At 43.7% G+C, this 24,496-nt stretch overlaps 6 protein-coding genes across 6 annotated transcripts; 5 read left to right on the top strand and 1 right to left on the bottom strand.

The window, feature by feature from the left end:
• Positions 1 to 7,362: 7,362 nt before the first annotated feature.
• LOC311036306 (vesicle-trafficking protein SEC22b-like) lies at positions 7,363 to 8,010 on the bottom strand (the record flags this gene model as incomplete). Its single annotated transcript, XM_084044924.1, has 1 exon — positions 7,363 to 8,010. The coding sequence occupies one exon, from the start codon at positions 8,008 to 8,010 to the stop codon at positions 7,363 to 7,365; it is 648 nt and encodes a 215-aa protein (XP_083901050.1).
• A 550-nt stretch (positions 8,011 to 8,560) lies between these two features.
• On the top strand, positions 8,561 to 9,091 carry LOC311036345 (D-aminoacyl-tRNA deacylase 2-like; the record flags this gene model as incomplete). Its single annotated transcript, XM_084044980.1, has 1 exon — positions 8,561 to 9,091. One exon carries the CDS (start codon positions 8,561 to 8,563, stop codon positions 9,089 to 9,091), a length of 531 nt encoding a protein of 176 aa, XP_083901106.1.
• Positions 9,092 to 11,380: 2,289 nt separating this feature from the next.
• LOC311036861 (heat shock 70 kDa protein 4-like) lies at positions 11,381 to 13,816 on the top strand (the record flags this gene model as incomplete). The annotated part of the gene is made up of 1 exon (XM_084045872.1): positions 11,381 to 13,816. The coding sequence occupies one exon, from the start codon at positions 11,381 to 11,383 to the stop codon at positions 13,814 to 13,816; it is 2,436 nt and encodes an 811-aa protein (XP_083901998.1).
• Positions 13,817 to 15,106: 1,290 nt separating this feature from the next.
• On the top strand, positions 15,107 to 15,622 carry LOC311036469 (NADH dehydrogenase [ubiquinone] iron-sulfur protein 4, mitochondrial-like; the record flags this gene model as incomplete). Its single annotated transcript, XM_084045179.1, has 1 exon — positions 15,107 to 15,622. One exon carries the CDS (start codon positions 15,107 to 15,109, stop codon positions 15,620 to 15,622), a length of 516 nt encoding a protein of 171 aa, XP_083901305.1.
• Positions 15,623 to 16,774: 1,152 nt separating this feature from the next.
• LOC311036860 (superoxide dismutase [Mn], mitochondrial) lies at positions 16,775 to 17,455 on the top strand (the record flags this gene model as incomplete). The annotated part of the gene is made up of 1 exon (XM_084045871.1): positions 16,775 to 17,455. The coding sequence occupies one exon, from the start codon at positions 16,775 to 16,777 to the stop codon at positions 17,453 to 17,455; it is 681 nt and encodes a 226-aa protein (XP_083901997.1).
• Positions 17,456 to 18,732: 1,277 nt separating this feature from the next.
• Positions 18,733 to 20,601, top strand: LOC311035751 (electron transfer flavoprotein-ubiquinone oxidoreductase, mitochondrial-like; the record flags this gene model as incomplete). The annotated part of the gene is made up of 1 exon (XM_084044156.1): positions 18,733 to 20,601. The coding sequence occupies one exon, from the start codon at positions 18,733 to 18,735 to the stop codon at positions 20,599 to 20,601; it is 1,869 nt and encodes a 622-aa protein (XP_083900282.1).
• Positions 20,602 to 24,496: the final 3,895 nt, after the last annotated feature.

Raw genomic sequence — 24,496 nt, 5'->3', positions numbered from 1 at the left:
TCTACCTTTATATGTCTATGGCCTATAGACCATATTCACACGGCGGCCATGTTTCTATGAAGTCAATGAAAGTAGCCACCCCGGGTGGCGGCACTTTCAATGTTAAATTCCAATATGGCCGCCGTGTGAATATGGTCTATAGTGTGACCTGTGTCAGGTGCCACTCTTGTGGTGCGTTCACACGGGCAGATTAAAAGATACATGGATACAAAAATACACTGCATCTTTGTCGCTTTGTATGTGTGTTGCTCAACGTGGTCGCTGACTTCGTCAAGCGTGCGGACGTCGGAGCTACAGTTGTAGCCTTGTATCTTTTGTATCTGGAAGTTGAACCCAGCTCAACTTGAATTTGTAGCTTTGTATCTTTGTTGCTGTAGCTAGAGCTACAAACGTCGGATGTATCTTTGTATCTTCATGTCGCTGGTTTGCATTGAAAATGAATGGTAGCATGTATATTTTAATCAAAATGGGCCCCCAAATAATTCGCTATTATAGTAATAACTACTATTTTATTGATAATATATCATTAATATGAAAAACAATGTTTTTTTATAACCTTGAAAAGTGTGTGTTTTCATTATGATACCGATAAATACGACATTTCTTTACATAATTTGCCAATTATTTGGGGGCACACTTGCAATATCCACGCATTCCCCGGGAATTGCTGGTTTACAGTGGTGGAAACTAAGTACATGTACTCAAGTATTGAGGTATTTGTACTTTACTCGAGTATTTCCAATTTACAATACTTTTATTTCTACTCCACTACATCTCAGAGGCAAATATTGTACTTTTTCTTCTCTACAATTATATGAAAACTTTTAACACCTTTGTAGATTTTGATTATTATTATTACAAAACATACAGTAACCACTTCAGCCCTATATCGGCCATTTGAAAATAGCCAATCTACTTTTGATGTATTTGAATTTGAATAATGAAAAGTCACAGTTTTGGACATAAGAGCTCATCTTTCAATGTTTTTTTTTTTTTAATGTAGAATGTTTATGATTATGTTTGACAATATTGATGTTATGATTTTGTGCCACATGTTTACAAAGTTGGACTACCTCCAAACAGGTGAGGCCTCACTGGCAATGAAGGTCTAAGGGGTTAACTGCACTGGTCTAGTGGAATACTGTCATGTTTATATTCAAAGTACACTGCTGCCATCTAGTGGTATTTGTGCTACAGTATCAGCACAGACCTACAATTAAAGGTAGGGTGAGTGATATTTTGGGGTATTTTTTCTTTTTCTTTTTGTTAGAAAAGGTTAGTAATCATTGCTACAGTGCGTTTGTTCGGTCACAGGAGTCTCTCCAGCTCTTTAGTAAACAGAATATAGTACATTTTCAGGTAGGTGACAAAATTTAAGCCAATCAGGAGAGAGCACTGAAAATGCATTTTCTGTTTAATGAAGAGCTGGAGAGACATGGGAGACTCCTTTTACTGATTTTTTTTACACTCTATAGCAATGAGTACTATCAGAATATAGCTATTTGACACTTATTTTAACCAAAGTAAATCACTTACCCTACCTTTTAAGTCTAAAAGCCAACCAACAAGAGTTTAACAAGACGGTGGAGCCAATATAATCATTTGGGGTAAAAAAAAAAATCCAAAATATATAATTTCCTAGCAAACATTATTGCAAACTGTAAATAACTAAGACACATCAATTAGATGTTTACTGCATCTTGCACAGTGGTTATTTAAATCAGCCCATCCCTGTAACCATCACAGAGATCTTTTCAAACATTCTATGAAACGCTTATAATAATGTTTATCAGCGTGAAGACTTTTCATGGAAAAAAGTGTTCTTGTATTGACAGAATAAACAATACAAGATATTGTTTATATAGATATGGGCCGCATATGGAGAATGTTCAATGAAAAGGATTAAGAATATCCATTCAAGCAAGGCAATGCAAGACAAGTTTATTTGTATAGTACATTTCAACAACAAGAGTGACAAAAATGAAAAAACATTATATAAAAAAAAGGACAAATGCGGCACATTCGTGACACATAGAACGGCTATCTTTATATAAATTGTGCATAATGGGGGAAATGAGGTGAGCCAACTCATTATATTTTTCCCATGTGTATCACGTAAGCCCTGGCTTTAGTAGGGCTTATCCTGCTTTTAAACGGTGCTCATAAAGTTAGGCTGAAGATCCTTTTCTTGCCTTGGGTTTTTCAGGCAAAAAAAAATGCCATGGTGCGTATGCTAAGATTTAATAATGAAAATCTCCTTGTTTTTGTAATAATAATGCATTTGCGTATATATATGTCAGTTATGCTCATATCATTTAAGATGGCGATATAGCCTTGGCTACATTTAAAACGCCACTATGTATTTTTTTTTGATACGTGTTAAATAATAATAATAATAATAACTAGAAAGTACTGTTCCTGAAGAAACAGTGTGGGATCGCTAAGAATGCTGCTGGTATTGAGTATTGATAGTGTTAGTAGTGTTATAGTAGGGTCATAATACAATGACATCAGTATCGTCACCAGAATTGCATTATGACGTCACTAAATGGCATTTCTCCATTGAAATGACCCAAGAAACGGGGGGAATAATAATAACTAGAATCGCATTATGCATTATGACTTCACTAAATGGCATTTCTCCATTGAAATGACCCAAGAAACGGGGGTAATAATAATAATAATAATAATAATAATAAATAGTGAAGATAACATTAATGTGATCGCTAAAGCGATCCCACAATAATAATAATTCATAATCATAATCATATATTATCATAATAATAATCGTAATCATTGTGTTCAGTGTTCAGTAACAGTCTCCAGCTCTTTGGCAAACAGAAATTGCATTTTTGGGTCAGGATACAGGGTAAACAAGTGACATTAGAAGTGATGACACCAATAAATGAGCAGACAAAAGTTGGAACTGGAACACTATAAGATTGATGCTGATAAACTGTTTAAAGAGCTGGAGAGATGGGAAAATCCCTGTTACTGAACAAACTATAGCAATGATTACTATCATCTCTCATTGCATCTCTATACACCCTTCAACTACTGGAAAGACTTTTGTTATGCAATGGAGTTGTTGATCAAATTTTGTTTGTGTGATGCGAAGAAGAAAAAAAGAAGAAATGATTTAAAGCCTATCATTTTAAACTAACCAACCAATACAGTCAATATACCAGACTTCACCTTGGGTTGTTATTAGTCATTCCAGAATGTTTAGGCATTGACACGTGTAACTTTCTGTTTAAAGGACCACTTTACCCATTTTGATACGGTACTATATTCACCTATCTTCAGAAAATTGGTCCTCACTATGCTCATTGTAAGATGGTACCATTTCTGTCGACTGACTCTCTCAGAGGAGAGCTGTGGACTGTTCAGAATCCGACTTCTATTTCAGCACGCTCACCTTACAGGAAGAGAAAGACTATTAGCTTGCTCTATTCACAGCAGCCACATTATCACTTCCTTCACAGGTTTTACCAATGATACTAATGAAGGCTGTTCCATTTAGTGTAGCACAGTGGTTCTCAGACTTTTTCATTTCCACGACCCCCTTAACTCTGAGAGTGTACAAATGGAACCAAAAAGACCCTTACGGGTCCATTTGGTTCCATTTGTACACTCTCAGAGTTACACACCCGTCAAGGGGCCATATTGGAACCCCCTAAGAGTGTTTCCAGTAAGCCAACATGCACAATATCAGCACCCTGACTGATGGTAACACCTGTGAATGTCTCCACAGTATGGCTGCTGTGCATAGAGCATATTGTCATTATAGTAGGCAGGTTTCTGAACTCCCACCAATAAGATCTTATAATGAGCATTAGTGAGGACCAATCATATATGAAGATACGATTGAAAATAGGTGAAGTGCTCACGTATTTAAGAACAACAAGGTTCCGGCAACAAAGTGACTATACCCAGTAAAAGAGGGTCTAATGATGGTATGTGGCTTCCCAATTCAGGTGAATCTTGGACTTCATGGGCTGCATGACCACCAGTGGGGTTCGGGCGCGCGCGCACACACACACACACACACACACACACACACACACACACACACACACACACACACACACACACACACACACACACACACACACACACACACACACACACACACACACACACACACGGTTAACCAGCGATTAGACAATGGGGTATACCTCCTGGGATCAGGTTTCAGCCGATCTGAGTGCCATAGACTTCCATCATGAAATATGCAATTTAAATATTTAAAAAAATAATAAACGTGGAAAAAAGGGTGGAATCACAAGACATTTGGTGCTGATCGGTTCCGCGGTTAGTGAGATTAGCTTCGGATACACAGACACACGCATAAACACACAGACCAACCCTCTTATGGATAGCCTACAAAGCCACGCTATAATACGGACACTAAACTACACTACATGTTTTTTTAACAAAAAACTAAACTGGAACTAGCAAACCTACTTGTGAATCTAAAACGAATTGTAAACCAAAATTAAAAATGAAACTAAGATAAAGACAAATAGATAAATCATTACAGAGGAGCCCTTTCGAACCCCCGTTACTCTCTCTGTGGGATCCTCCTGTTGGACTGATGGCCATTCTGGCTCCACGTCAACAGGCTCCGCCTCTTCATCAGCCTCAGCTGATGGTTCAGGGCTGGCAGCCGCCACGGACTCGTCCTCAACCTCTTGGAACCATGGTGTCATTTCGTAGAACTGATCGTCGGGATCAGGAACAGGTCGGCTGCAGGTCAAGTGCTCGACTGCAGGTTCCGCCGCTTTCTCCGATTCAGGGCCGTCGGTGGGTTTAGGGCTGTCATTTGCCAGAGACGTAACCTCATGTAGCACCTGTGTGAAGTCAACGCTACTCCCCTTTCTGAGGCCAGAGCTAAATTTCTGCGCATGGGTGTATGGGCCACGTGGAAATCCCACCCCTGCCGACTCAGTTTTCCTCTCCTCCACATTGAGATGCCAGATGCCACGAAACATTATGGGCCTCTTACTGAGTATCTTCTGTACCGCTTCCGCGTTGTCAAATACCACAAAGCCACAGTTCGGGAGCTTCCCACCACACCCGATATTGAGCTCCAGGACTGCACCGAATTGCTCAAAGAACTCTGTGAGCTCAGCCTTGTCCACTTCATGAGGGATGTTCCCCACAAACAGTTGGTGGGTGTTGCATTTCTTCACCTGTGGACTTATTTTATGCCTCCCTTCCAACACTGGCCTGGATCCTCGACGTATGGCTGGAGGGCATCCAGGTGTTCTCTGGGTTGGTGGGCCTTGTGGAACTCTCTTTGTAGATGATCCATCCGGGCCAAATAGCTCCAGGAAGTTGTCGAGAAATTCTCGCGAGTTCTCTTCCCACTTGAGGATGAGTTCATGGCATTCCTCTTCCACCATGTGGACAAGGTGCTTGGATTTCTCCTCCACCATTCGCACCGTCTCCTTCATCTTGTCCACCTGGTCCAGGAGCCGGTATTTATTGTTATTAATAAATCCGACATTTAGTTCTTCGGGTGTGAATCCTCGCTGCAGGTTACGCCGCGCGTAGAAGTCATAGTCTCGGACGATACGAGCGATCAGGTCAGATGTGGAGATGCCCTCTGTTCTCCTGGTGACCACAAACATTCCTGCTTCCTTGATGTGTTTATAAACATCCTCCGAGTCTCCAGAAGTGTAAGGAATGTCATCATGGGCCACAAAGTCGATCTTGTGCTTCCTGAGGAAGTCTGTGCTGATGGCCCAGGGAGCGTCGCACAACACCTCATCAACGTAGCGGCAGTGCCTCACTGCGTCATAGCGCTCCGCTTCATTCATCACCGTGAGGCCCTTATACTTGTGAGTGAGTTCATCACAGCAGACTCCTACGATCAGGTGTGTGTTAGGAAATAGGTTTTTGGCCTGCATCAGAGCGCGAGCATGTCCTGAGTGGAAAAGGTCAAAGATTCCATCCGCGTATACCCGTACTGGTCGGTGCGCTGGGGTGCCCCTCTCTGCCTGGGCAATGGTCAGCGTGTCGGGAGGCACATCTGCTTCAAAGACCGACGCCTTTGCGAAACTGGCCGGCTTCTTTATACTCATGGCAACTGTTCCAGTTCCTTCTTTACTTTATCTCTGCTGTGCCCATCCGGCCGTATCTTATATCTATTAGTGCAGTACCCGTTATCATGGAGTACATGGGGGCTAATCTATGATGTCAGTACTATGATGTCAGACATCTCTATATTTGGGCAAAACAGACTGACAAGACGGAGAGAAACAGAATTGTGGAATTTATACACACACATCTATGACGTTACTATGACGTCAGCCATCTCGATATATGGGCATAAGCTGATACGCAGACATCCATCCATCTTCATCCGCTTATCCCGAGTCGGTTTGTGGGGTAGCAGCTCCAGCAGTGAATCCCAGTCTTCCCTTTCTCGGGCCACATAAGCTACTTCATACTGGGACACCCGAAGCGTTCCGCAGCCAATGTGGAGATATCCTCCCATCTGGTCCTTGTTCTGCCCTGTGCCCTCTCTGTCCATCCTCAGGGAATGTCCAGAGGATGTCCTCCCTAGGGGGACGACCGGGAGATCCATGGGCATGTAGGTCCTGTACGGGAAATAGCATGTTATGTGACCAGTCGTTCTCAAATTGGACCTGAGGGTTCAGTAGGTTCAATTTGTACAATATCTGCGGTACGGGGGTCCATGGTCCAATACACACCAAACTGGGGGTCTGTGAAATTAAAAAGTGTTGGGAAACACTGCTTTGGACTTTCATTGTGTGCCGGGAGACATTTGTCTCCTGTTTTGTCTAGGAACAGCAACAACAAACATATCTTTGATGTGTACTGGAATGCTGAACAGTGATTCTCAGTTCAATTATTTTCTCGTGGCTTCCAGGGAACTTTTCATCTCAAGACCCAAAAGATACATTTGGTGTGTTGGGACCCAAACTTATCAACTATATTATAAATTAACGCCCTAGAAATGCAACACATTGTGAGCTTGCTTTCACAAATTTGTGTTTATGCATTGCAGTTTTGATCTTTTTGAACATATCTGAAATACTTTTGAAAGGTGTTTTGTTTGTGTTTTAAGTGTTTTAAGTAAGAATAACGATTTAAAAAGTGTTTTGTAGAAAATGTTAAAATAAAAATAAAAGGCTATTTACTTACTAAAAATGGGTCGGTGACCTGAAAATGGGTCTCGGCACATCGTTTGGGAAACACTGAGCTTTTCTCTTCAAAGGAGACCCGCACCCCCTTGACATTCCAATCCTGACCCTCCTCTGGTGGTGCACCCTAAGGACACTGGTTCCTTCGCCCCTCCCCTCTTCACCCCTTTTTCTTTTAGAGATTCCATCAGAGCAACCAGAAACGTAAATAGAGGATGAGGGTGATGATGAAAAGGGCACCGATAGAAAGCTTGGCATAAGTAGATCTCATGTTGAGGTATTTGGCGTCATTGCGGTACCTGTTGGACATGCTGGACAGATTGCTGACCTTTGTGTCTAAGGCAGACAGAGACTCCCCACGTTGCAGAACCTCCTCGATGTTGTCCACCATGATTCTCTGGACATCCTTCAGCTCTGTGTTAATGCTGCCGAGGTTCCTCCTCGCCCTGCTGTCGATGTAGGACTTCTTTGTTTTCTGGATGTACGTTTCAAACTCAATGAAAGTGTACGGACGCGATACTGTAGGCACTCTCCCTCCATACTGGTCATGGAACTCGGTTTGGAGGTCATCGAGGAACCCAAAGGCCATCTTCTTGGGAAACGTCGCTTCACATAAGGCCAAGTAGCACACACCTTCTTCAATCACGTAGTGAAAGGCCATCACTCCGTCCTCGAGTGTGTTGTAGCGATTGGAATTGGCATTGAGTTTACGGCACAGCTGTTTGGCTTGATTCTGGTATTGCTGGAGGTCTCTTGCCGACTGCTGATCCTCTTGCATCGATGCTGCAAGTGGCAGTCCATCTGCCACACGGGCTACCATTGTTAGAATAACCATCTTTGTGTTTGAATATGTAATTGATCAGTCAGAAAATGTACTTTTAATTAAACGTATGAAACAGAGTTGAAGGGGCCAGAAGCAGACTTGCAGACTCACAAAATAACTGATCACTCGGGAAATCAACTGGAAACTAGAAACAACAGAGAATGAAAGTGATCAATGACCAGACAGGTATATAGTCTTGAGAAGTTGTATCTTAGAGATAGTGCTGCACTTATATAAAATACTGTGAAGTAAGGTGACATCACCTTGCCACGTCACTCGATGACTCAATGCTCAACTCAATGAGGTTGCATAACTTACAACTACTGCAACCGCAGTTAAGCATTTGTTAAATATAAAAGTTTGCTGTGCTTCTCGTCCCACGATTTCCGAGCCAGGTGAATAACATGTGTAATTAAGTTGCACAAGCTTTTGCTTTTACCCATACAGTGGAGAGTTGCTTCAGTTTTTCACTCCAACAGTTGAAATCCAGTTCTGTTGAATTGTCTGTCTACCCTGCTGCCCTTCAACAATTGATCCGTCATCCCTAAGAAAACATTCCGAAATGACAGAGAAGGCTCCCACAGCACTTGCCAGGACAGTCCTGCAACAGTGTCTGCGTGGCAGACTGCAGGTGAAACCTGCAGACGAACACTCTGAAGCCGAATGGGTGGATGTAGACAGAGGGATGGTCATCTACGTCTGTTTCTTCAAAGGAGCCACAGACGATATCCTGCCTAAGATGGTCTCCACCCTGTTGAACCTAAGGCTGTGTGAGTCCGGCTCAGGGAAGTATGTCTCGGTGCTGGAGCTTCCCGGAAGCCTGCTCATCGTTCCCCAGGCGACGCTGGGAGGAAAAGCCAAAGGCAGGGCCATGCAGTACCACGTCAACATCGGCAAAGAGGATGGACAGAGACTCTACGGAGAATTTGTGTCCATGTGTGAGAAGGAGCTGACGCAGGCTGGAGGGGAAACGGGGTGTGGAAAGACAGAGCTCCAATCTGGTGCGGTGGTGGTGCAACATGGGACATATGGAAACAGACAGGTTCTGAACCTTGACACCAATGGACCATACACTCATCTGATGGAGTTCTGACCTGCAAGAGAAAAACACAAGACCCGGGGCATGTCAAATGGTTTCACACCCAATATAGGGCAGGGGTGGGCAACTTTGATGATGGAGAGGGCCACTATATTTCCACACTCACTCCAGAGGGCCACATTGCATATACTGTACAAAAACCTCTTATTGCTGTATTTTAACTTTTTTTTAAACTTTTTCTATGTCACACAAAAGTAACAAGAATAGCCGATCTACAAGCTCAAAACGCGTCGCACTTTTGAGCTTGTAGATCTGCTATTTTTGCTATTTTTTTCATTGGAATCCAGATTTTTTTGTGCTATTTTTCAATTGGAATCCGGAAAAGTACATTTTTATTTAATTTCAAATGCATTTAGTTATACTTATGTTAACTTCTTAAATACAAATACATTGGACATTAAAAAGACAATAGATTTTTTAGCTAGTCATTAAGCTACTAATATAGACTGAAGTAATTAAAGCGGGTCATGTTTGTATGTTTGGAATTCAGCTGAAATCAATAATATATCAATATTCCAAAATTAACCTGCGGGCCGCATTGAGTGAAGGTGGGGGCCGCATGTGACCCCCGGGCCACCAGTTGCCCATGCATGATATAGGGAATAGCACAATGTAATTCAAGGAAAGTTATGTACAGATGTCACATGCCAAGGTTTCAGAGAGCCTGCCATTGGCACTGGCACTGAAGCATTGTCACGGACAAAGGGGGGGATTTGCCGAGTGAAATGGTGCCAGGTGTGAATTGGCCTCATTTCACACCTGGCAATGGTGGGAAATAGACTTTTCAGGGAAAGATCAGGAAAGTGGAGAGAAGTGTGAAGAGGTTAGGTTCTCACACTTTTTTCATGTCAAGTACCCACAAAGGAATATGTATTTGGCCCCAGACCCCCATCTGAAAATGTTTTCGGTCAGGGACCCCCATACAAGATCTGTGTTGTTAAAATGTTTCAAAATATATTTATTGAACATTTCTTTCAAGATTTCATGGAAATATACATCTACAAGCTCACAAGGCATCGCATCGTGATGCTATATTAACACATTTTGCTGGGGACCCACCCCCTGATGGACACCTGGGGGTCCCTTGACCCGACTTTGAGAACCACTGAAGTAGGCTATGGCACTATCATAAGTAATTAAAAGTACTATACAGTACGTCATTGGTTTTCCCTTAGATTGTAAGAAAAATAATGCACACAGGGAACGGTGACATCACCCATTGGTTTCAACAGACCCGTTTTGAAACCTGTTTTTCAGCCAATTCACTATCTTGGAATTTCCTGTCGCGAAAAACCAACAGGTAAACAAATGTTATTGGCTGCAAGGGCGGGTCTTTGACTAAGTAGAAGGCCTAGATATAGCCATAGACATACCCTACTTTATTATTTTTATAAATTACTGGGACCACAATTTACAAAACACATATCATAGTAATTTAAAAAAGACTATTATAGACTAGCGACTGAAAGCTTAAGGATTCATGAAAATGTTTACTATGCTTAATAAAACCAAGTGTAAAGTTTGGTCAAACAACCATTCACTTGAATGGGGTGTTAAACCTTCTGCAACCAGCAGGAGTGGAACTAGTGACGGCAGAGCCGTCTGGGAGAAATGCGGGGCCCGGTGCGGAGTTGGCGCGCGCGATTTTTTTGCGGTTTCTGTCGGATATATCCGAGTTTTGGGTGGTTATTTGCGGTTATTTTTGCCCTCAAAACATTAAGTTGGGTGTCATGTTGGGTGTCATGTTAAAAAAAAAATGTTCCCGTTTTTTTGCGAGGCCCCCCCCAGCGCGGGGCCCGGTGCGACCGCACCGTTCGCACCACCCTTCCTGCGGCTCTGAGTGACGCCTTCGAATCTAGGCCATCAATGAGAACTGCAGCGTTTTAAAGGACTTCCTCATTGCCTTCATTTTCAAGATGGCATATTTGGAATGAAAAGTCAGTGGTAGACATCAAACACATTCTGCGCAAATAGGCATAGTTAGAGAACGTGTTGTGTGTTACATCAGACCAGAGCTCTGTCGCCCTGCAGTATATAAGGTGTTGAAGATGGCTTGAAAATGTGTTTAACTGGGAATAGGTGAAATTAATTAAATGATTAAAGACAATAAAAATCACTAAATAAAATAAATAACTGACTAGTTAATCATTTCAGAACTTTTCGTTATAAACGGAAAATCTCCTGTGGTTCAGAACTGCCTCCAGCTAATATACCACCATTGAGACCGTAACCATAATAATCATTATCAATTCAGCTGGTAGAGCTACGGTAAAATTGCATAAGATGTCAGTGGTAGGATTTGACTTGGGCTTTCAGTGCTGCTATGTAGCTGTAGTCCGATCTGGAGGGATCGAGACCATTGATAATGAAATCAGCGACCGATGCACTCCGTCCTTTGTGTCATTTGGACCACGGAATCGGACGATAGGAGCTGCCGCAAAAAGCCAGGTTACAATTGGTAACAATTGTAAAAACACAGTTCAGGGCTTCAAGCGTCTCCATGGCAGGACATTCTCCGACCCCTACGTCCAGTCTGCCAAGTCCAGCCTGTTGTACGACCTGGTACAGATGCCCAATGGCTCGACTGGCATCAAGGTCATGTACATGGAGGGGGAGAAGGTGTTCAGCATCGAGCAGATCAGCGCCATGCTTCTGACCAAACTGAAGCAGACTGCAGAGAGGGTGCTGAATAACCCGGTGGCCGACTGCGTTATCTCCGTCCCGATCTACTTCACTGACGCAGAAAGGAGGTCTGTCGTGGACGCAGCACAGATCGCAGGCCTCAACTGTTTAAGACTCATGAACGAGACCACTGCAGTGACGCTGGCTTATGGCTTGTATAAGCAGGACCTGCCAGAACCTGAAGAGACACCCAGGACAGTGGTGTTTGTAGACCTGGGACACTCCAGCTGCCAGGTGTCGGTGTGTGCCTTGAACAAGGCGAAGCTGAAGATCCTGGCCTCTGCGTTTGCGACGGAGCTGGGTGGGAAGGACTTTGACGAAGTCCTGGTGAGCCACTTCTGCGAGGAGTTTAGAAATAAGTACAACCTGGACGTCAGGTCAAGTCCACGGGCACTGGCCCGACTCTATCAAGAGTGTGAGAAACTCAAGAAGCTGATGAGCACCATCTCATCTGACGTCGCCCTCAACATCGAGTGTTTCATGAACGACATAGACGTGTCAGGCAAACTCAACAGGAGCCAGTTTGAGGAAATTAGTGCAGGGCTGGTGGCCAAAGTAGAGGGTCCCCTGCGCAGTGTAATGGAACAAACCAAGCTGAAGATGGAAGACATCTATGCAGTGGAGATTGTGGGTGGGGCCTCCAGGATCCCAGCCGTCAAAGAGCGGATCAGCAAGTTCTTTGGCAAGGAGCTAAGCACCACCCTGAATGCAGATGAAGCCGTGGCCAGAGGCTGTGCCCTGCAGTGTGCTGTTTTTGAACCTAGCATCAAAGTCAGAGAGTTCTCCATCACAGATGTTGTCCCATACCCCATCTCCCTAAAATGGAACTCAGCAGCTGAGGAGAGACTGAGTGAATGGGAGGTGTTCCCAAAGAACCACTCTGCTCCCTTCTCCAAGGTCCTCACCTTCTACCGGAAAGAGCCCTTCTCCCTGGAAGCCTACTATAATGACCCTAAAGAGCTGCCTTACCCCACCGTCACTATTGGTCAGTTCATGATCCGGAACGTGTTCCCCCAGGTATCCGGTGAGAGTTCAAAGGTCAAGGTGAAAGTACGTGTCAATACGCATGGGGTGTTCAGCGTGTCCAGTGCCTCACTTGTCGTGAAGGTCCTTGAACATGCCAAGAGTGAGGAGGCCAGAGACAGAATAGCGATAGATCAGGCCGTGAAAAACGAAGTGAATGAAATACAGGTTGACCAGGAGGACTACAAATCCCAGTATGACGACAACGGAGAGAAGAAATCAGATACAGAAGACTTTGAAACTTCAGCAGAGGATTGTAAGCAGAAGACAAACCAGCCCCGGCAGGCGAAGAAGCCCAAAGCGAAGACGAAGACCATGGAGCTGCCCATAGAAAGCACTCTGCACTGTCAGCTGGACACCCAAACACTCAATCTGTTTGTGGAGAATGAGGGCAAGATGATCATGCAGGACAAGCTGGAGAAAGAGAGGCAAGACGTGAAGAACAGCGTGGAAGCATATATCTACGAAACGAGAAATAAACTGCTCAGTGAACAGAAGTTTGTGAGCGAAGCTGACAAAGACACATTGTTGTTAAAACTAGAGGACATATATAACTGGCTGTACGAGGACGGAGAAGACCAACAGAAACAAGTATACATACACAAGCTGGCCGAGCTGAAGAGACTAGGCCAGCCTATTCAGGAGAGATACATGGAGGCTGAGGAGAGACAAAAAGCATTTGAGGAACTCGACAAACAGGTCCAGATGTACATACAGATCATCAAAGCTTACAAGGCAAAGGATGAGCAGTATGAGCATTTGGACGAGCTGGAGTTGACCAGGGTGGACAAGCAGGTGAACGAGATCATGGTGTGGATGAACAGCAAATTGAACCAGCAGAGCAAACAGGACCTCACTCTGGAGCCTGTCGTCAAAGTCCAAGAGATCCAGGACAAAATAAAGGAGATCAACTGTATGACCGTATGCAGGCCCAAGGGGGAGCCTCCTACGGAGAAGATCAAGAATGGGCCAGTCAACGGCCAGGAGGGGATAGAGGAGATAGATATTGACTAATTAATTAGTTCCCAAACTTCCTGAATCAGAGCCCTGTGCCAAGAAGCATATTAAATGGCTGGTTGCTGTAGCGAGAGATACACGGTTCATGCATTCATAGGTTAAGATGAGGGGGGGGGGGGGGGGGGGGGGGGGAGAGAGAGAGAGAGAGAGAGAGAGAGAGAGAGAGAGAGAGAGAGAGAGAGAGAGAGAGAGAGAGAGAGAGAGAGAGAGAGAGAGAGAGAGAGAGAGAGAGAGAGAGAGAGAGAGAGAGAGAGAGAGAGAGGTCCGAAGTCCGAAGTTTAACCACACACTATAAATTGAATTCACCCATTGTGCAGGGAATAAACAACCGATTACAATAATTTCACTCTATAATTAGTAACATGTTGGTGATACTTATGTCTATCAAATATAGTTTTGTTGAAAGCTCATAGTTCAAGCTTCGGGTACCTAGTGTCAGACTTTGTTTTGAGCCAAGTACGCAGGCATGCAGGCTGGGTTATTTGTAGCAGGCATATTGCTTAGACGAAATACAAGATACAGTAGAGATTAGATTTCTATATACACAGTTGTCATTTTTATTTAGAGGGGAGAAATCACTTTTCCAGGTTCCTAGCTGCATTGAAATGCAAATGATCCCATTAACTTGAACAATGACGGTCTCCAGGAATGCAGTCCAGTTCCCCAGCCGGTCTGCCGAAGAAATGTTAAAACGACGGAGGCGCACCATCTCAAGCTGACTTGAGCCATGGGAGTCACCGCCAAGCGAGCAAGTCGCCTTGCCAAGAGCCGAGAGTTGCGAAGTCTTGCGCTATATTCCGATAGGGACAGAATCGTAACTCATATTCCCCAAAAGTCAACATGTGCCTTAAGCCCCCTCCCCACTTCAAGTCACAGTTAGAAGTTTGGCCACATTTGTCCAATAAGGCAGACAAGGTATTCTGAAAGGTTTTCTTTCCATTTGTTCCCATTTTTATTACGATGCAAGTTAATGGACAGGCGTCTTATGTTAAAACTTTGCCCACATATAGAATCCCTGATGTCATAGTTGGTCACAGACTGGCCTCCAGGTACTTTGTGCCTATTTCACAATAACCCGGAAAATGCTGGAAGCCACTCTAGAGCCATGTGGAGTTCCATATTTGGGCAACACTGACGTTATATCTGATGACACAACATTTGATACCGTTTGGCTTAAGAACTGGCTGCACACACAGTGAAATGTATGAGAAATCCTTTTTTGAGATTGAATCTGCGGTGCTTAACAAGACAGACGTAAAGCTACTATTACCAGGCAGGGATATAATCATGGCATCTTCACTGTCACGTCTAGGCTTGGGACGTGTTTCTGTGATCAACGCCGCCACAAAGGTGTTCCTGAATCCTGCCAGGTGGACCAGCACATCGTCGGGGAGACTGGCAGACAAACCACCACAACAAGACAGACAGCTTATCACTGTGGACGAGAAACTGGACATCACCGCGGTGACAGGCGTGCCAGAAGAGCACATCAAAACGCGCAAGGTGCGCATCTTTGTGGCGACCAGGACGGCCACGCAGTCGGGAATCAACAACACCAATCAGTGGAACGTGGACTTTGACACCAGGGAGCGCTGGGAGAACCCTTTAATGGGCTGGGCCTCCACGGCTGACCCCTTATCCAACACGCTCCTAACGTTCTCATCCAAAGAAGACGCCATCGCCTTTGCTGAGAAGAATGGGTGGAGTTACGACATAACTGAGAAAAGAACACCAAAGCCCAGGGTGAAATCCTACTCGGCAAACTTCTCCTGGGACAAGAGAACAAGGAGGTCCGCCAAATAAACTGATGACATTCTAATCGTATATATTAAAATTGGCAGGCTGTGACAAAATGGAACATCCAAATTTGATTGGAAAACAAATGTCACCACACGTAATATTCGGATTTGACCAAATGTGGTCACAAACATAATGTGATCAGGATGTGATGCTTTGTGCAAACATGTCGTCCAGATTTAATTGGCTAAGCTTCACACAACGTATTGATCAGCGCTACTACGTTTTCAGACATGTTAAATAAATTGAAAAATATGTGTTTTTCCTCTTAAAGGGATATTTCACTTTGAAACATGTTTGGGGTCATTTTAGCATTGACCCCAGACAGTTTTTAAGTTTCTTTATTCCGTATTTAGATATTTGATATTCTGTCAATTTGGGCCCTGGTTGGGAAAACATTGTCCTAGACTTCAGTGCATATGTTGGGATATCTCTTCAGTAGTGCTGTTGCTTGCTGGGAGGACAAGCGTCTACCTGTTTGGATGCCATCATTCTGCTCTGATTTGGACCTCTTATGAGCCTGAGTCTTTTCAACACACGAACAGAAGGCTTGCATCTCACTGGTGCACAGAGCTTCCACAAAGTTGTTCTGCTTCCAGCAGGCAAGCATGACGGACATCTCTGTGACGCAAGAGGCCTCTCCTTTTACCGGTTTACGATTGGCGACGGCATCTTTCAGAACTAGCGGCCTGTTGGGTTTCAGAACCGGCTTTTTATGCTGCCTGCTCAGTAATCGACTGACCTTCTCCTGGAGGGCAATGCCTCCCTGCATGCCCATTTTGCATGTGCAACTCGTGAACACACAGATAGATACTAATACTGTATAGTGTCGAATAATACAAAGTACAGGTGGCCAACCTCACCAGAAGATGCAAACATATCTGTTATACGACACACAACATTGTAGTCAGCTTTTAAGCCAAGCTGCCTCGAGTATTCTATATTTGAACTAGACTGATGTCATATTTGATGACGTCAGCGTTTGCCAAATATGGATTATCCTATATTTGGGGAAGACTGACATCATATTTGATGAAGTCAGATTTGCCCAAAAATAGACATATTTCATGTCAGATTCGAGGCACCCAGCTTAAAAGCTGAGTACAGAGCCTTTTGTATAGGTATTCAGCAATACAATCTTCAGTTTGTATGACGAACATGCTTTCCCGAGTTAATCAGTTAAGTAGGAACACAGCCAGCATGTGTAGCCAAACATTACACCAATTATCTGCCTCAAGGCAGAAGCACATGCTCCCCGACCTTACCTATGACTATGGGGCCTTGGAGCCACACATTAGTGCAGAGATCATGCAACTCCACCACAACAAGCACCATGCCACCTATGTCAACAACCTCAATGTCACCGAGGAGAAGTACCAGGAGGCGCTCGCGAAGGGCGATGTGACGGCACAGGTGGCCCTCCAGCCTGCACTGAAGTTTAACGGAGGAGGCCACGTCAACCACGCCATCTTCTGGACGAACCTCTCGCCGAATGGTGGTGGGGAGCCACAAGGCAAGCTGATGGACGCAATCCAGAGGGACTTTGGCTCCTTCCAGAAGATGAAGGAGAAGATGTCCGCTGCCACTGTGGCAGTACAGGGCTCAGGTTGGGGCTGGCTGGGCTACGACAAGGACAGTGGGAGGCTCCGCATCGCCGCCTGTGCTAACCAGGACCCTCTGCAAGGAACAACAGGTCTTATTCCCCTCCTTGGTATTGATGTGTGGGAGCATGCCTATTATCTGCAGTATAAGAACGTCCGGCCCGACTACGTCAAAGCTATCTGGAATGTCATCAACTGGGAGAACGTAAGCGAGCGTCTCCAGGCCGCCGGCAACTAAGTTAACCCTCTGATGCACAACATATGCACAGTTGCACACCCCTTCTAATACACAACATGGGTCTAAAAAGACCTGCATTCATTTTCAATGTTATTTACTGCAGGGCTGCATATGTATTTGCTGTATCTTTTGAAATAAATGTATTTTATAATATAATATACCAAGATTTATTTAAATATCTTGTTTTTCATGATCACATCATTAGTGCCATTTTTCCTTACATACTTTATGAACAAAAATAGTTTTTGTATTTTGTACTACACCAAGTTTACACACGTGGATCTAAAATGTATTCCCATACCCATTTATTGAAATATTTATTTTAAATAAACAAAGACATGGATATTAATAATTTGTGATTATAGGTCAAACAATCCTACATTGAATATTTGTCACTTTGTCACACATACAGTACACATACCTATGTTAGCAGATAATGCAATAGAACTGTACTGTATCTTTATCTACCTATACAAACTGATGAATGTGACCAAAGAGGTTATGGGAGTGGCTGGTATGGAGGTGGGGGCAGGGGCGCTGGAATGGAAAATGACATGGGGGGACACATCCTTGCCACAAAAGATATACAATTTAACTTTAGTTTTTTTTTTTAAAGTTACCTAGTATTACTTTGACATTAGAGGGTTCAAACAATTCAAAGGGGGTACCCAAACCACCATTAACTATATACCTTAAGAAATAATTCAATGAAGGTTAACTGAATATAAATAAGTATGGAAGGCAATTTATATAGCCTACACACTCGTCTGACATTTCGACTGCCGTGCCAACAATGGAGTTTTAACTCTTCACTCCAAAGCAATGTAAGCAATGCTTACAATTAAGTGGTGCAACACAACTCAGATTAAACCCAGATCAACAATGCTTAGTTTAATCCTTCTTTAGTTACTTATAATAGTTATGTTACCTGTTTTTCCGAAGAATTTGAAAAATAGCAGATGTACAAGCTTGCTGCGAGGCACGAAGTTGACGTCCATTTTGAGAACCACTGCAATGGGCTACCCATTGTATTGTCATAACCCGTTGTACCCATCTGTCTGTATGTCTATCTGTCCTTGTTATGCCCATATATGGAGATCTCTGTATCTGTTTATGTCATGGTACTGATATCATAGTACTGACATATAGATGGCATATAGATATAGATGGCATGATGTCATCAAGGTCTTCAAGTACTCTGGTAAGGGAAATTCATAATGCAGACTAAACACATAATGTTTTAACAGTGTCTGGCCTGCAGTGGCAGACTAGTTGTTATGTTTCTAGTCAGCCGATATTCAATTCACGTCCACAGGTGTATCCGGGCCCTAAAAACAGTCATAGCTGATCATGCCAATCCACAGCTGTACGCAGTTCTCCACAAACGGTCCCGTTCTTCAGTTGCAACCCCACGCATTACAACACACTACACAATCCACCCCAGAGATAAAGACCCACGATGGGAGGGCGTAGAGATGGAGAGGTTTTCTGACGAAGCCGATGTAGTGGTCGTAGGCGGAGGACCAGCCGGCCTGTCAGCAGCCATCCGACTCAAACAGCTGGCTAAAGAACACGACAAAGAGCTGAGAGTGTGTCTGGTGGAGAAGGCCTCCCATATCGGAGCCCACACTCTGTCAGGAGCCTGTCTGGAGCCCACGGCGCTCAACGAACTGTTCCCCGACTGGAAGGAAAGGGGGGCTCCTCTACACACCCCTGTGAAGGAGGACATCTTCAGCATCCTAACGGAGAAATACAGGATTCCCGTCCCCATACCGCCTGGTTTGCCTATGAACAACCATGGAAACTACATAGTGAGGCTGGGGGACTTTGTGCATTGGCTGGGCAAGCAGGCAGAGGAGCTGGGAGTAGAGCTGTACCCGGGCTACGCTGCAGCCGAGGTTTTGTTTCATGAAGACGGCAGTGTCAAAGGGATCGCCACCAACGATGTGGGGATTGCCAAGGACGGCTCGCCAAAGGATGTGTTTGAGAGAGGTATGGAGCTCCACGCTAAAGTAACCCTGTTCGGGGAGGGCTGCCATGGGCACCTGGCCAAGCAGCTCTATAAACAATTCAGCCTGAGAGAGACCTGTGAACCACAGACGTACGCCATCGGCCTCAAAGAGTTGTGGATGGTGGACAAGAAGAAATGGAGGCCGGGCAGGGTGGAGCATTCAGTCGGTTGGCCTCTGAACAGAAACACGTACGGCGGCTCCTTCCTGTACCACCTCAACGAAGGAGAACCCATGGTGGCTCTGGGCTTCGTGGTTGGTTTGGACTATTCAAACCCCTACCTGAACCCCTTCATGGAGTTTCAGCGCTGGAAGCACCACCCGTCCGTCTCCCCGACGCTGGACGGAGGCAGCAGGCTCGGATACGGAGCGAGAGCCCTCAACGAGGGAGGGTTCCAGAGTCTGCCAAAGCTGTCATTTCCTGGAGGACTGTTGATTGGCTGTAGCCCCGGTTTCATGAATGTTCCAAAGATTAAAGGAACCCACACGGCCATGAAGAGCGGCATGCTTGCCGCTGAGGCAATTTTCCCAAAAATCATCGCAGAGGACCTTCAATCTGAAACGGCAGGTCTCCATGTTGCGGAGTATTCTGAGAACCTGCAGAAGTCGTGGGTGTGGAAGGAGTTGCGCGCTGTGAGGAACATCAGACCATCCTTCCATAGCTACTTCGGTCTGTACGGAGGGATGATTTACACTGGAATCTTCTACTGGATATTCAGAGGGAAAGAACCCTGGACACTCAAACACCGTGGTCTGGACTCTGCTCAGCTGAAGCCGGCTAAAGACTGCACCCCCATCGAATACCCCAAACCAGACGGGAAGATCAGCTTTGACCTGCTGTCCTCCGTGGCTTTGAGCGGTACGAACCACGAGGGACACCAACCGCCCCACCTCACCTTGAAGAACGATAGTGTTCCTGTAGCCAGGAACCTGGCCATATACGATGGACCTGAACAGCGTTACTGTCCAGCGGGCGTCTATGAGTTTGTGCCCGCGGAGACAGGCGATGGCATGCGACTGCAGATCAACTCTCAGAACTGTGTTCACTGCAAAACCTGTGACATCAAGGACCCCAGTCAGAACATCAACTGGGTCGTCCCAGAGGGCGGTGGGGGGCCGGCCTACAACGGATTGTGAACATGTGGTGTTTGTTCATTATGATAAGCTCCCCCAGTGGTGTAAAGTAACCAAGTACATTTACTCAAGTACTGTACTTAAAGGTAGGGTAAGTGATTTTCTTTGGTTAAAATAAGTGTTAAATAGCTATATATTCTGATAGTACTCATTGCTATAGAGTGTTTGTTCAGTAAGAGGAGTCTCCTTGTCTCTCCAGCTTTTTCCAATTTTATCCATTCAGGATAGAGAACTCAATCAGGATATAGATTAAACAAGTGAAATTGGAAGTGATGACACTAAGAAATGAGCAGGCAGAATTGGAACTGGAACACTATAAAAATGAAGCTTAAAAATGGGTACTTTCTCCTGATTGGCTGAGATTTTGACACCTACCGGAAAATGTATTTCCTGTTTATTAAAGAGCTGGAGAGACATGGAGACTCCTGTTACTGAACAAACACTCTATAGCAATGATTACTATCGGAATATAGTGCTTTAACCTTTTAACAAAATACTTTTTGTTTTAACCAAAAAATATCACTTACCCTACCTTTAAGTACAATTTTGAGGTACTTTTACTTTACTGGGGTATTTCCAATGTTCTATACTTTTACTTCTACTCCACTACATCTCAGAGGCAAATATTGTACGTTTACTCCACTACAATGATTTGAAAACTTTAGTTACTAGTTACTTTGCAGATATAAATATATTACATTATAAAACATACATTAACCACTTTAGCCCTATTGTATACCTAGGCTATTTGAAAATAGCCTGTCGCGATGCGACGCGTTATGAGCTTGTAGATCTGATATTTTCAAACATTTTAGTACTTTTACTTTTGGTACTTTATGTGCATTTTGATGCATGCATTCCGAACTTTTACTTGTAACAGAGTACTTCTACATTGCAGTATTGATACTTTCACTTAAGTAAAACATTTGAGTACTTTTTCAACCACTGAAGCTCCCCCAGTAGGACTACTAGAGTATTATCTTACCTTACCTGACCATTGTGGCCAGGAGTGCCGACATGAGATTGAAAAGGTCAGTCAGAAGTTTCTAGGTGTGCATATCAATGAGCAGTGGTGGAAGGTACATTTGCCTACATTTAAGTACTGTACTTAACTTAAGTACTTTAGTATTTCCAATTTTCAAAACTTTTACTTCTATTTGTACTCTCAAGGCAAATATTGTATTTTTACTCCACTACAATTATTTGAAACCTTTAGTTACTAGTTACTTTGCAGATTTGGATTATTATTACAAAACATACATTAACCACTTAAACCCTATATATACTTTGGCTATTTTCAAGCTCACAACGCATGGCATCGCGACACGTTGTGAGCTTGTAGATCTAGGCAACTAACTCATCGTCTGTTTTTACATGACCACTGAATGTAATATAATGTACATTCTGTAAATGTGTAAATGTATTTCTACATCTATGTTTTATTTTAAAATAGTTTTCAGTGGTCTCTAATGTTGAGGTCTATACTTGACACACAAGTGGAGGCACACGTTGCTGCTTGTCTGGCTGACATCTCGGAGTGGATGTCGACGCACCACCTGAAGCTCAACCTGGGCCCTATTTCACGAAAGGTGAATTAAATAAGCCTGGCCTTAAGTCAAATCCAGGCTTGACAAAGTCGGGTCCGTATAGCCTGGTTTATTCCGTTCCATGAACGCCAAGCCAGGCTGAAAAGGAGCGACTTTGTCGAGCTATGCCTTGTCAAGCCAGGCTGTGTCGAGCCAGGATAGTAAAGCCAGGCTTCACGTATTCCTGTAAAAGACCATTAAAGTTGATAGCAGAATCCTTGAACTTGACCAATCATGGAGCCCAAAACGAAAGCAGCATTCTTCTCCGTGGTCGCGACAGGACGTGCAATAACCCCACATTTGCAAGACCACTTTGGTAGAGGTAAGCGACATTGGGCTAATTTTTCTTCAAAGTTGGTTGTAAATATTGGTAGTTGCGGGTTCCGTTTTTTTGGGGCATGTTTCTAAAGTGTAGTTGATTATTTGGGCTTGTTTCTAAAGTGTAGCTGATTATTTGGGCTTATTTCTAAAGTGTAGTTGATTATTTGGGCTTGTTTCTAAAGTGTAGCTGATTATTTGGGCTTGTTTCTAAAGTGTAGTTGATTATTTGGGCTTGTTTCTAAAGTGTAGCTGATTATTTGGGCTTGTTTCTAAAGTGTAGCTGATTATTTGGGCTTGTTTCTAAAGTGTAGTTGATTATTTGGGGCATGTTTCCATATGTTGTTGAAATCAGTGGTTCTTAAACATTTTCAAGGACCCCCAAATGAATATGTATTTGTCCGCAGACCCCCCCCCCTCCATACAAGATTTGTTGTTAAAAAATGTTATTTAAATTTTGGAATGTTTTTGAAACATTTAATATTTCAAAAACATTCCAAAATTACCTATTTTCTTTCCTTCAACTTTATATATATTTTTTAAAGTAGCAGATGTACAAACTCACGATGTGTCCCATCGCTACGCTTTGTGAGCTTGTAGAGCTGCTATTTTCAAATAGCCGTAGCCTAGTCGCTTCTTTTGGGCTTGTTTTCATGCTAAATTCATCGCTTGTTTTTCTTGCTAAACCTGGCAACATTGAATGGGAGACGCTAAACACTATAGACCCCTTAATAGACGACGTCACACTGATAAGAACCAGTATGCATGCAAACAATCATCTGTGCATCCAGTCTCAATGTTAGTAAACAAATAATTGGTCTATAATGTTTTTTATAGAAGTGGTGGCAACGTTTTTAGACAACACGCGGTCTTCGGGACGGTGTCGTGCTTAATCTGCAATGGAATTCCGGCTATAGAGTAAACTTTTTAAAAGGTTGTTGGGTATTCTTTCTCCAAGGGCCCTGTGTTCAACTGCATGCTATGTTCCTGAACATTCCCAAACATACAAACATCCTTTCTTATTTTCTGATATTAAAGTTAATATTATGTACAATTATGTTTGGACAGAATTTGGTTGAAATTACATGTGCTTGCTAACATACATTATCTGGTGCGCTATATCATAGAGGGGTGGCTCTGACCCCGGACAGAGCCCAGGCAGAGTTGGTGGGGTAGGTGAGTGAGGTGTGGTTGTATAGGGGTGTGATAGAGGTGCATTGGTACCCCAGGAGCAGGAATGTGTGAGGGGGGGCACTGGCGTAGCGTGGATTCTAATGTTGACCGGGCAGCACCTTTTTAGCTTTGTAAAAGGTGCGAATGGGGCAGCCAATGTATCAATGCAGTAATAGGACATAGGATCTAGGGAACTTTGGAAACATAGGGAACAGATGGTGTCACGGTGCCTCGACTTTGGACTTTGACTCTCTTGTTTATTTTTTGGACTCTTTAGGCCTTGTTCAGTATGTTCTGTATTTGTTTGTATTTCTTACTTTGTTGCTGCTTTTTTGCCTTGCTGTTGAGTATGTTCTGTGTCCTCCTGTCTACCCCTGTTATTTTTACTATTTTGAAAACATTTCAAAATAACAGTAGTTCAAAAAAACAATCTACAAGCTCACAACGTGTCGATGTAGATCAGCTAGTTGAACTATTTTAAAATGTAAAATATGGCTAATACTGTACATGTAGGCATAAGGGGGTAAGGCAAGATGGGGCCCAGAGCATGCATGACACAACTGGTCCCTTATGTTTCAAGGCAGCCATCATTGTCATCACCAATTTGCTTACTAGCCCCAGGTGCTGGGTGTCCCAAGTCCATGACAAATGGACTTGGGACACCCAGCACCTCAAACACTAAATGTTTCCGGTTTTCAACATTCACTACCAAATTGATCCGTTAAAATAATACTTGTTTAGTGTGCTTACATATTGTTTATCATGTTCTAACCTATTCTGTTGAGGTGCATTCACTAAGTGCTAAAATAATTGTCCCCCAT

This window comes from Gymnoscopelus microlampas (genome assembly GCF_963454915.1).
Source record: "Gymnoscopelus microlampas genome assembly, chromosome: 20".
Lineage (NCBI taxonomy): Eukaryota > Metazoa > Chordata > Actinopteri > Myctophiformes > Myctophidae > Gymnoscopelus > Gymnoscopelus microlampas.
Note: the sequence above shows the minus strand (reverse complement) of the source record. Positions and strands in the feature narration are given on the sequence as shown.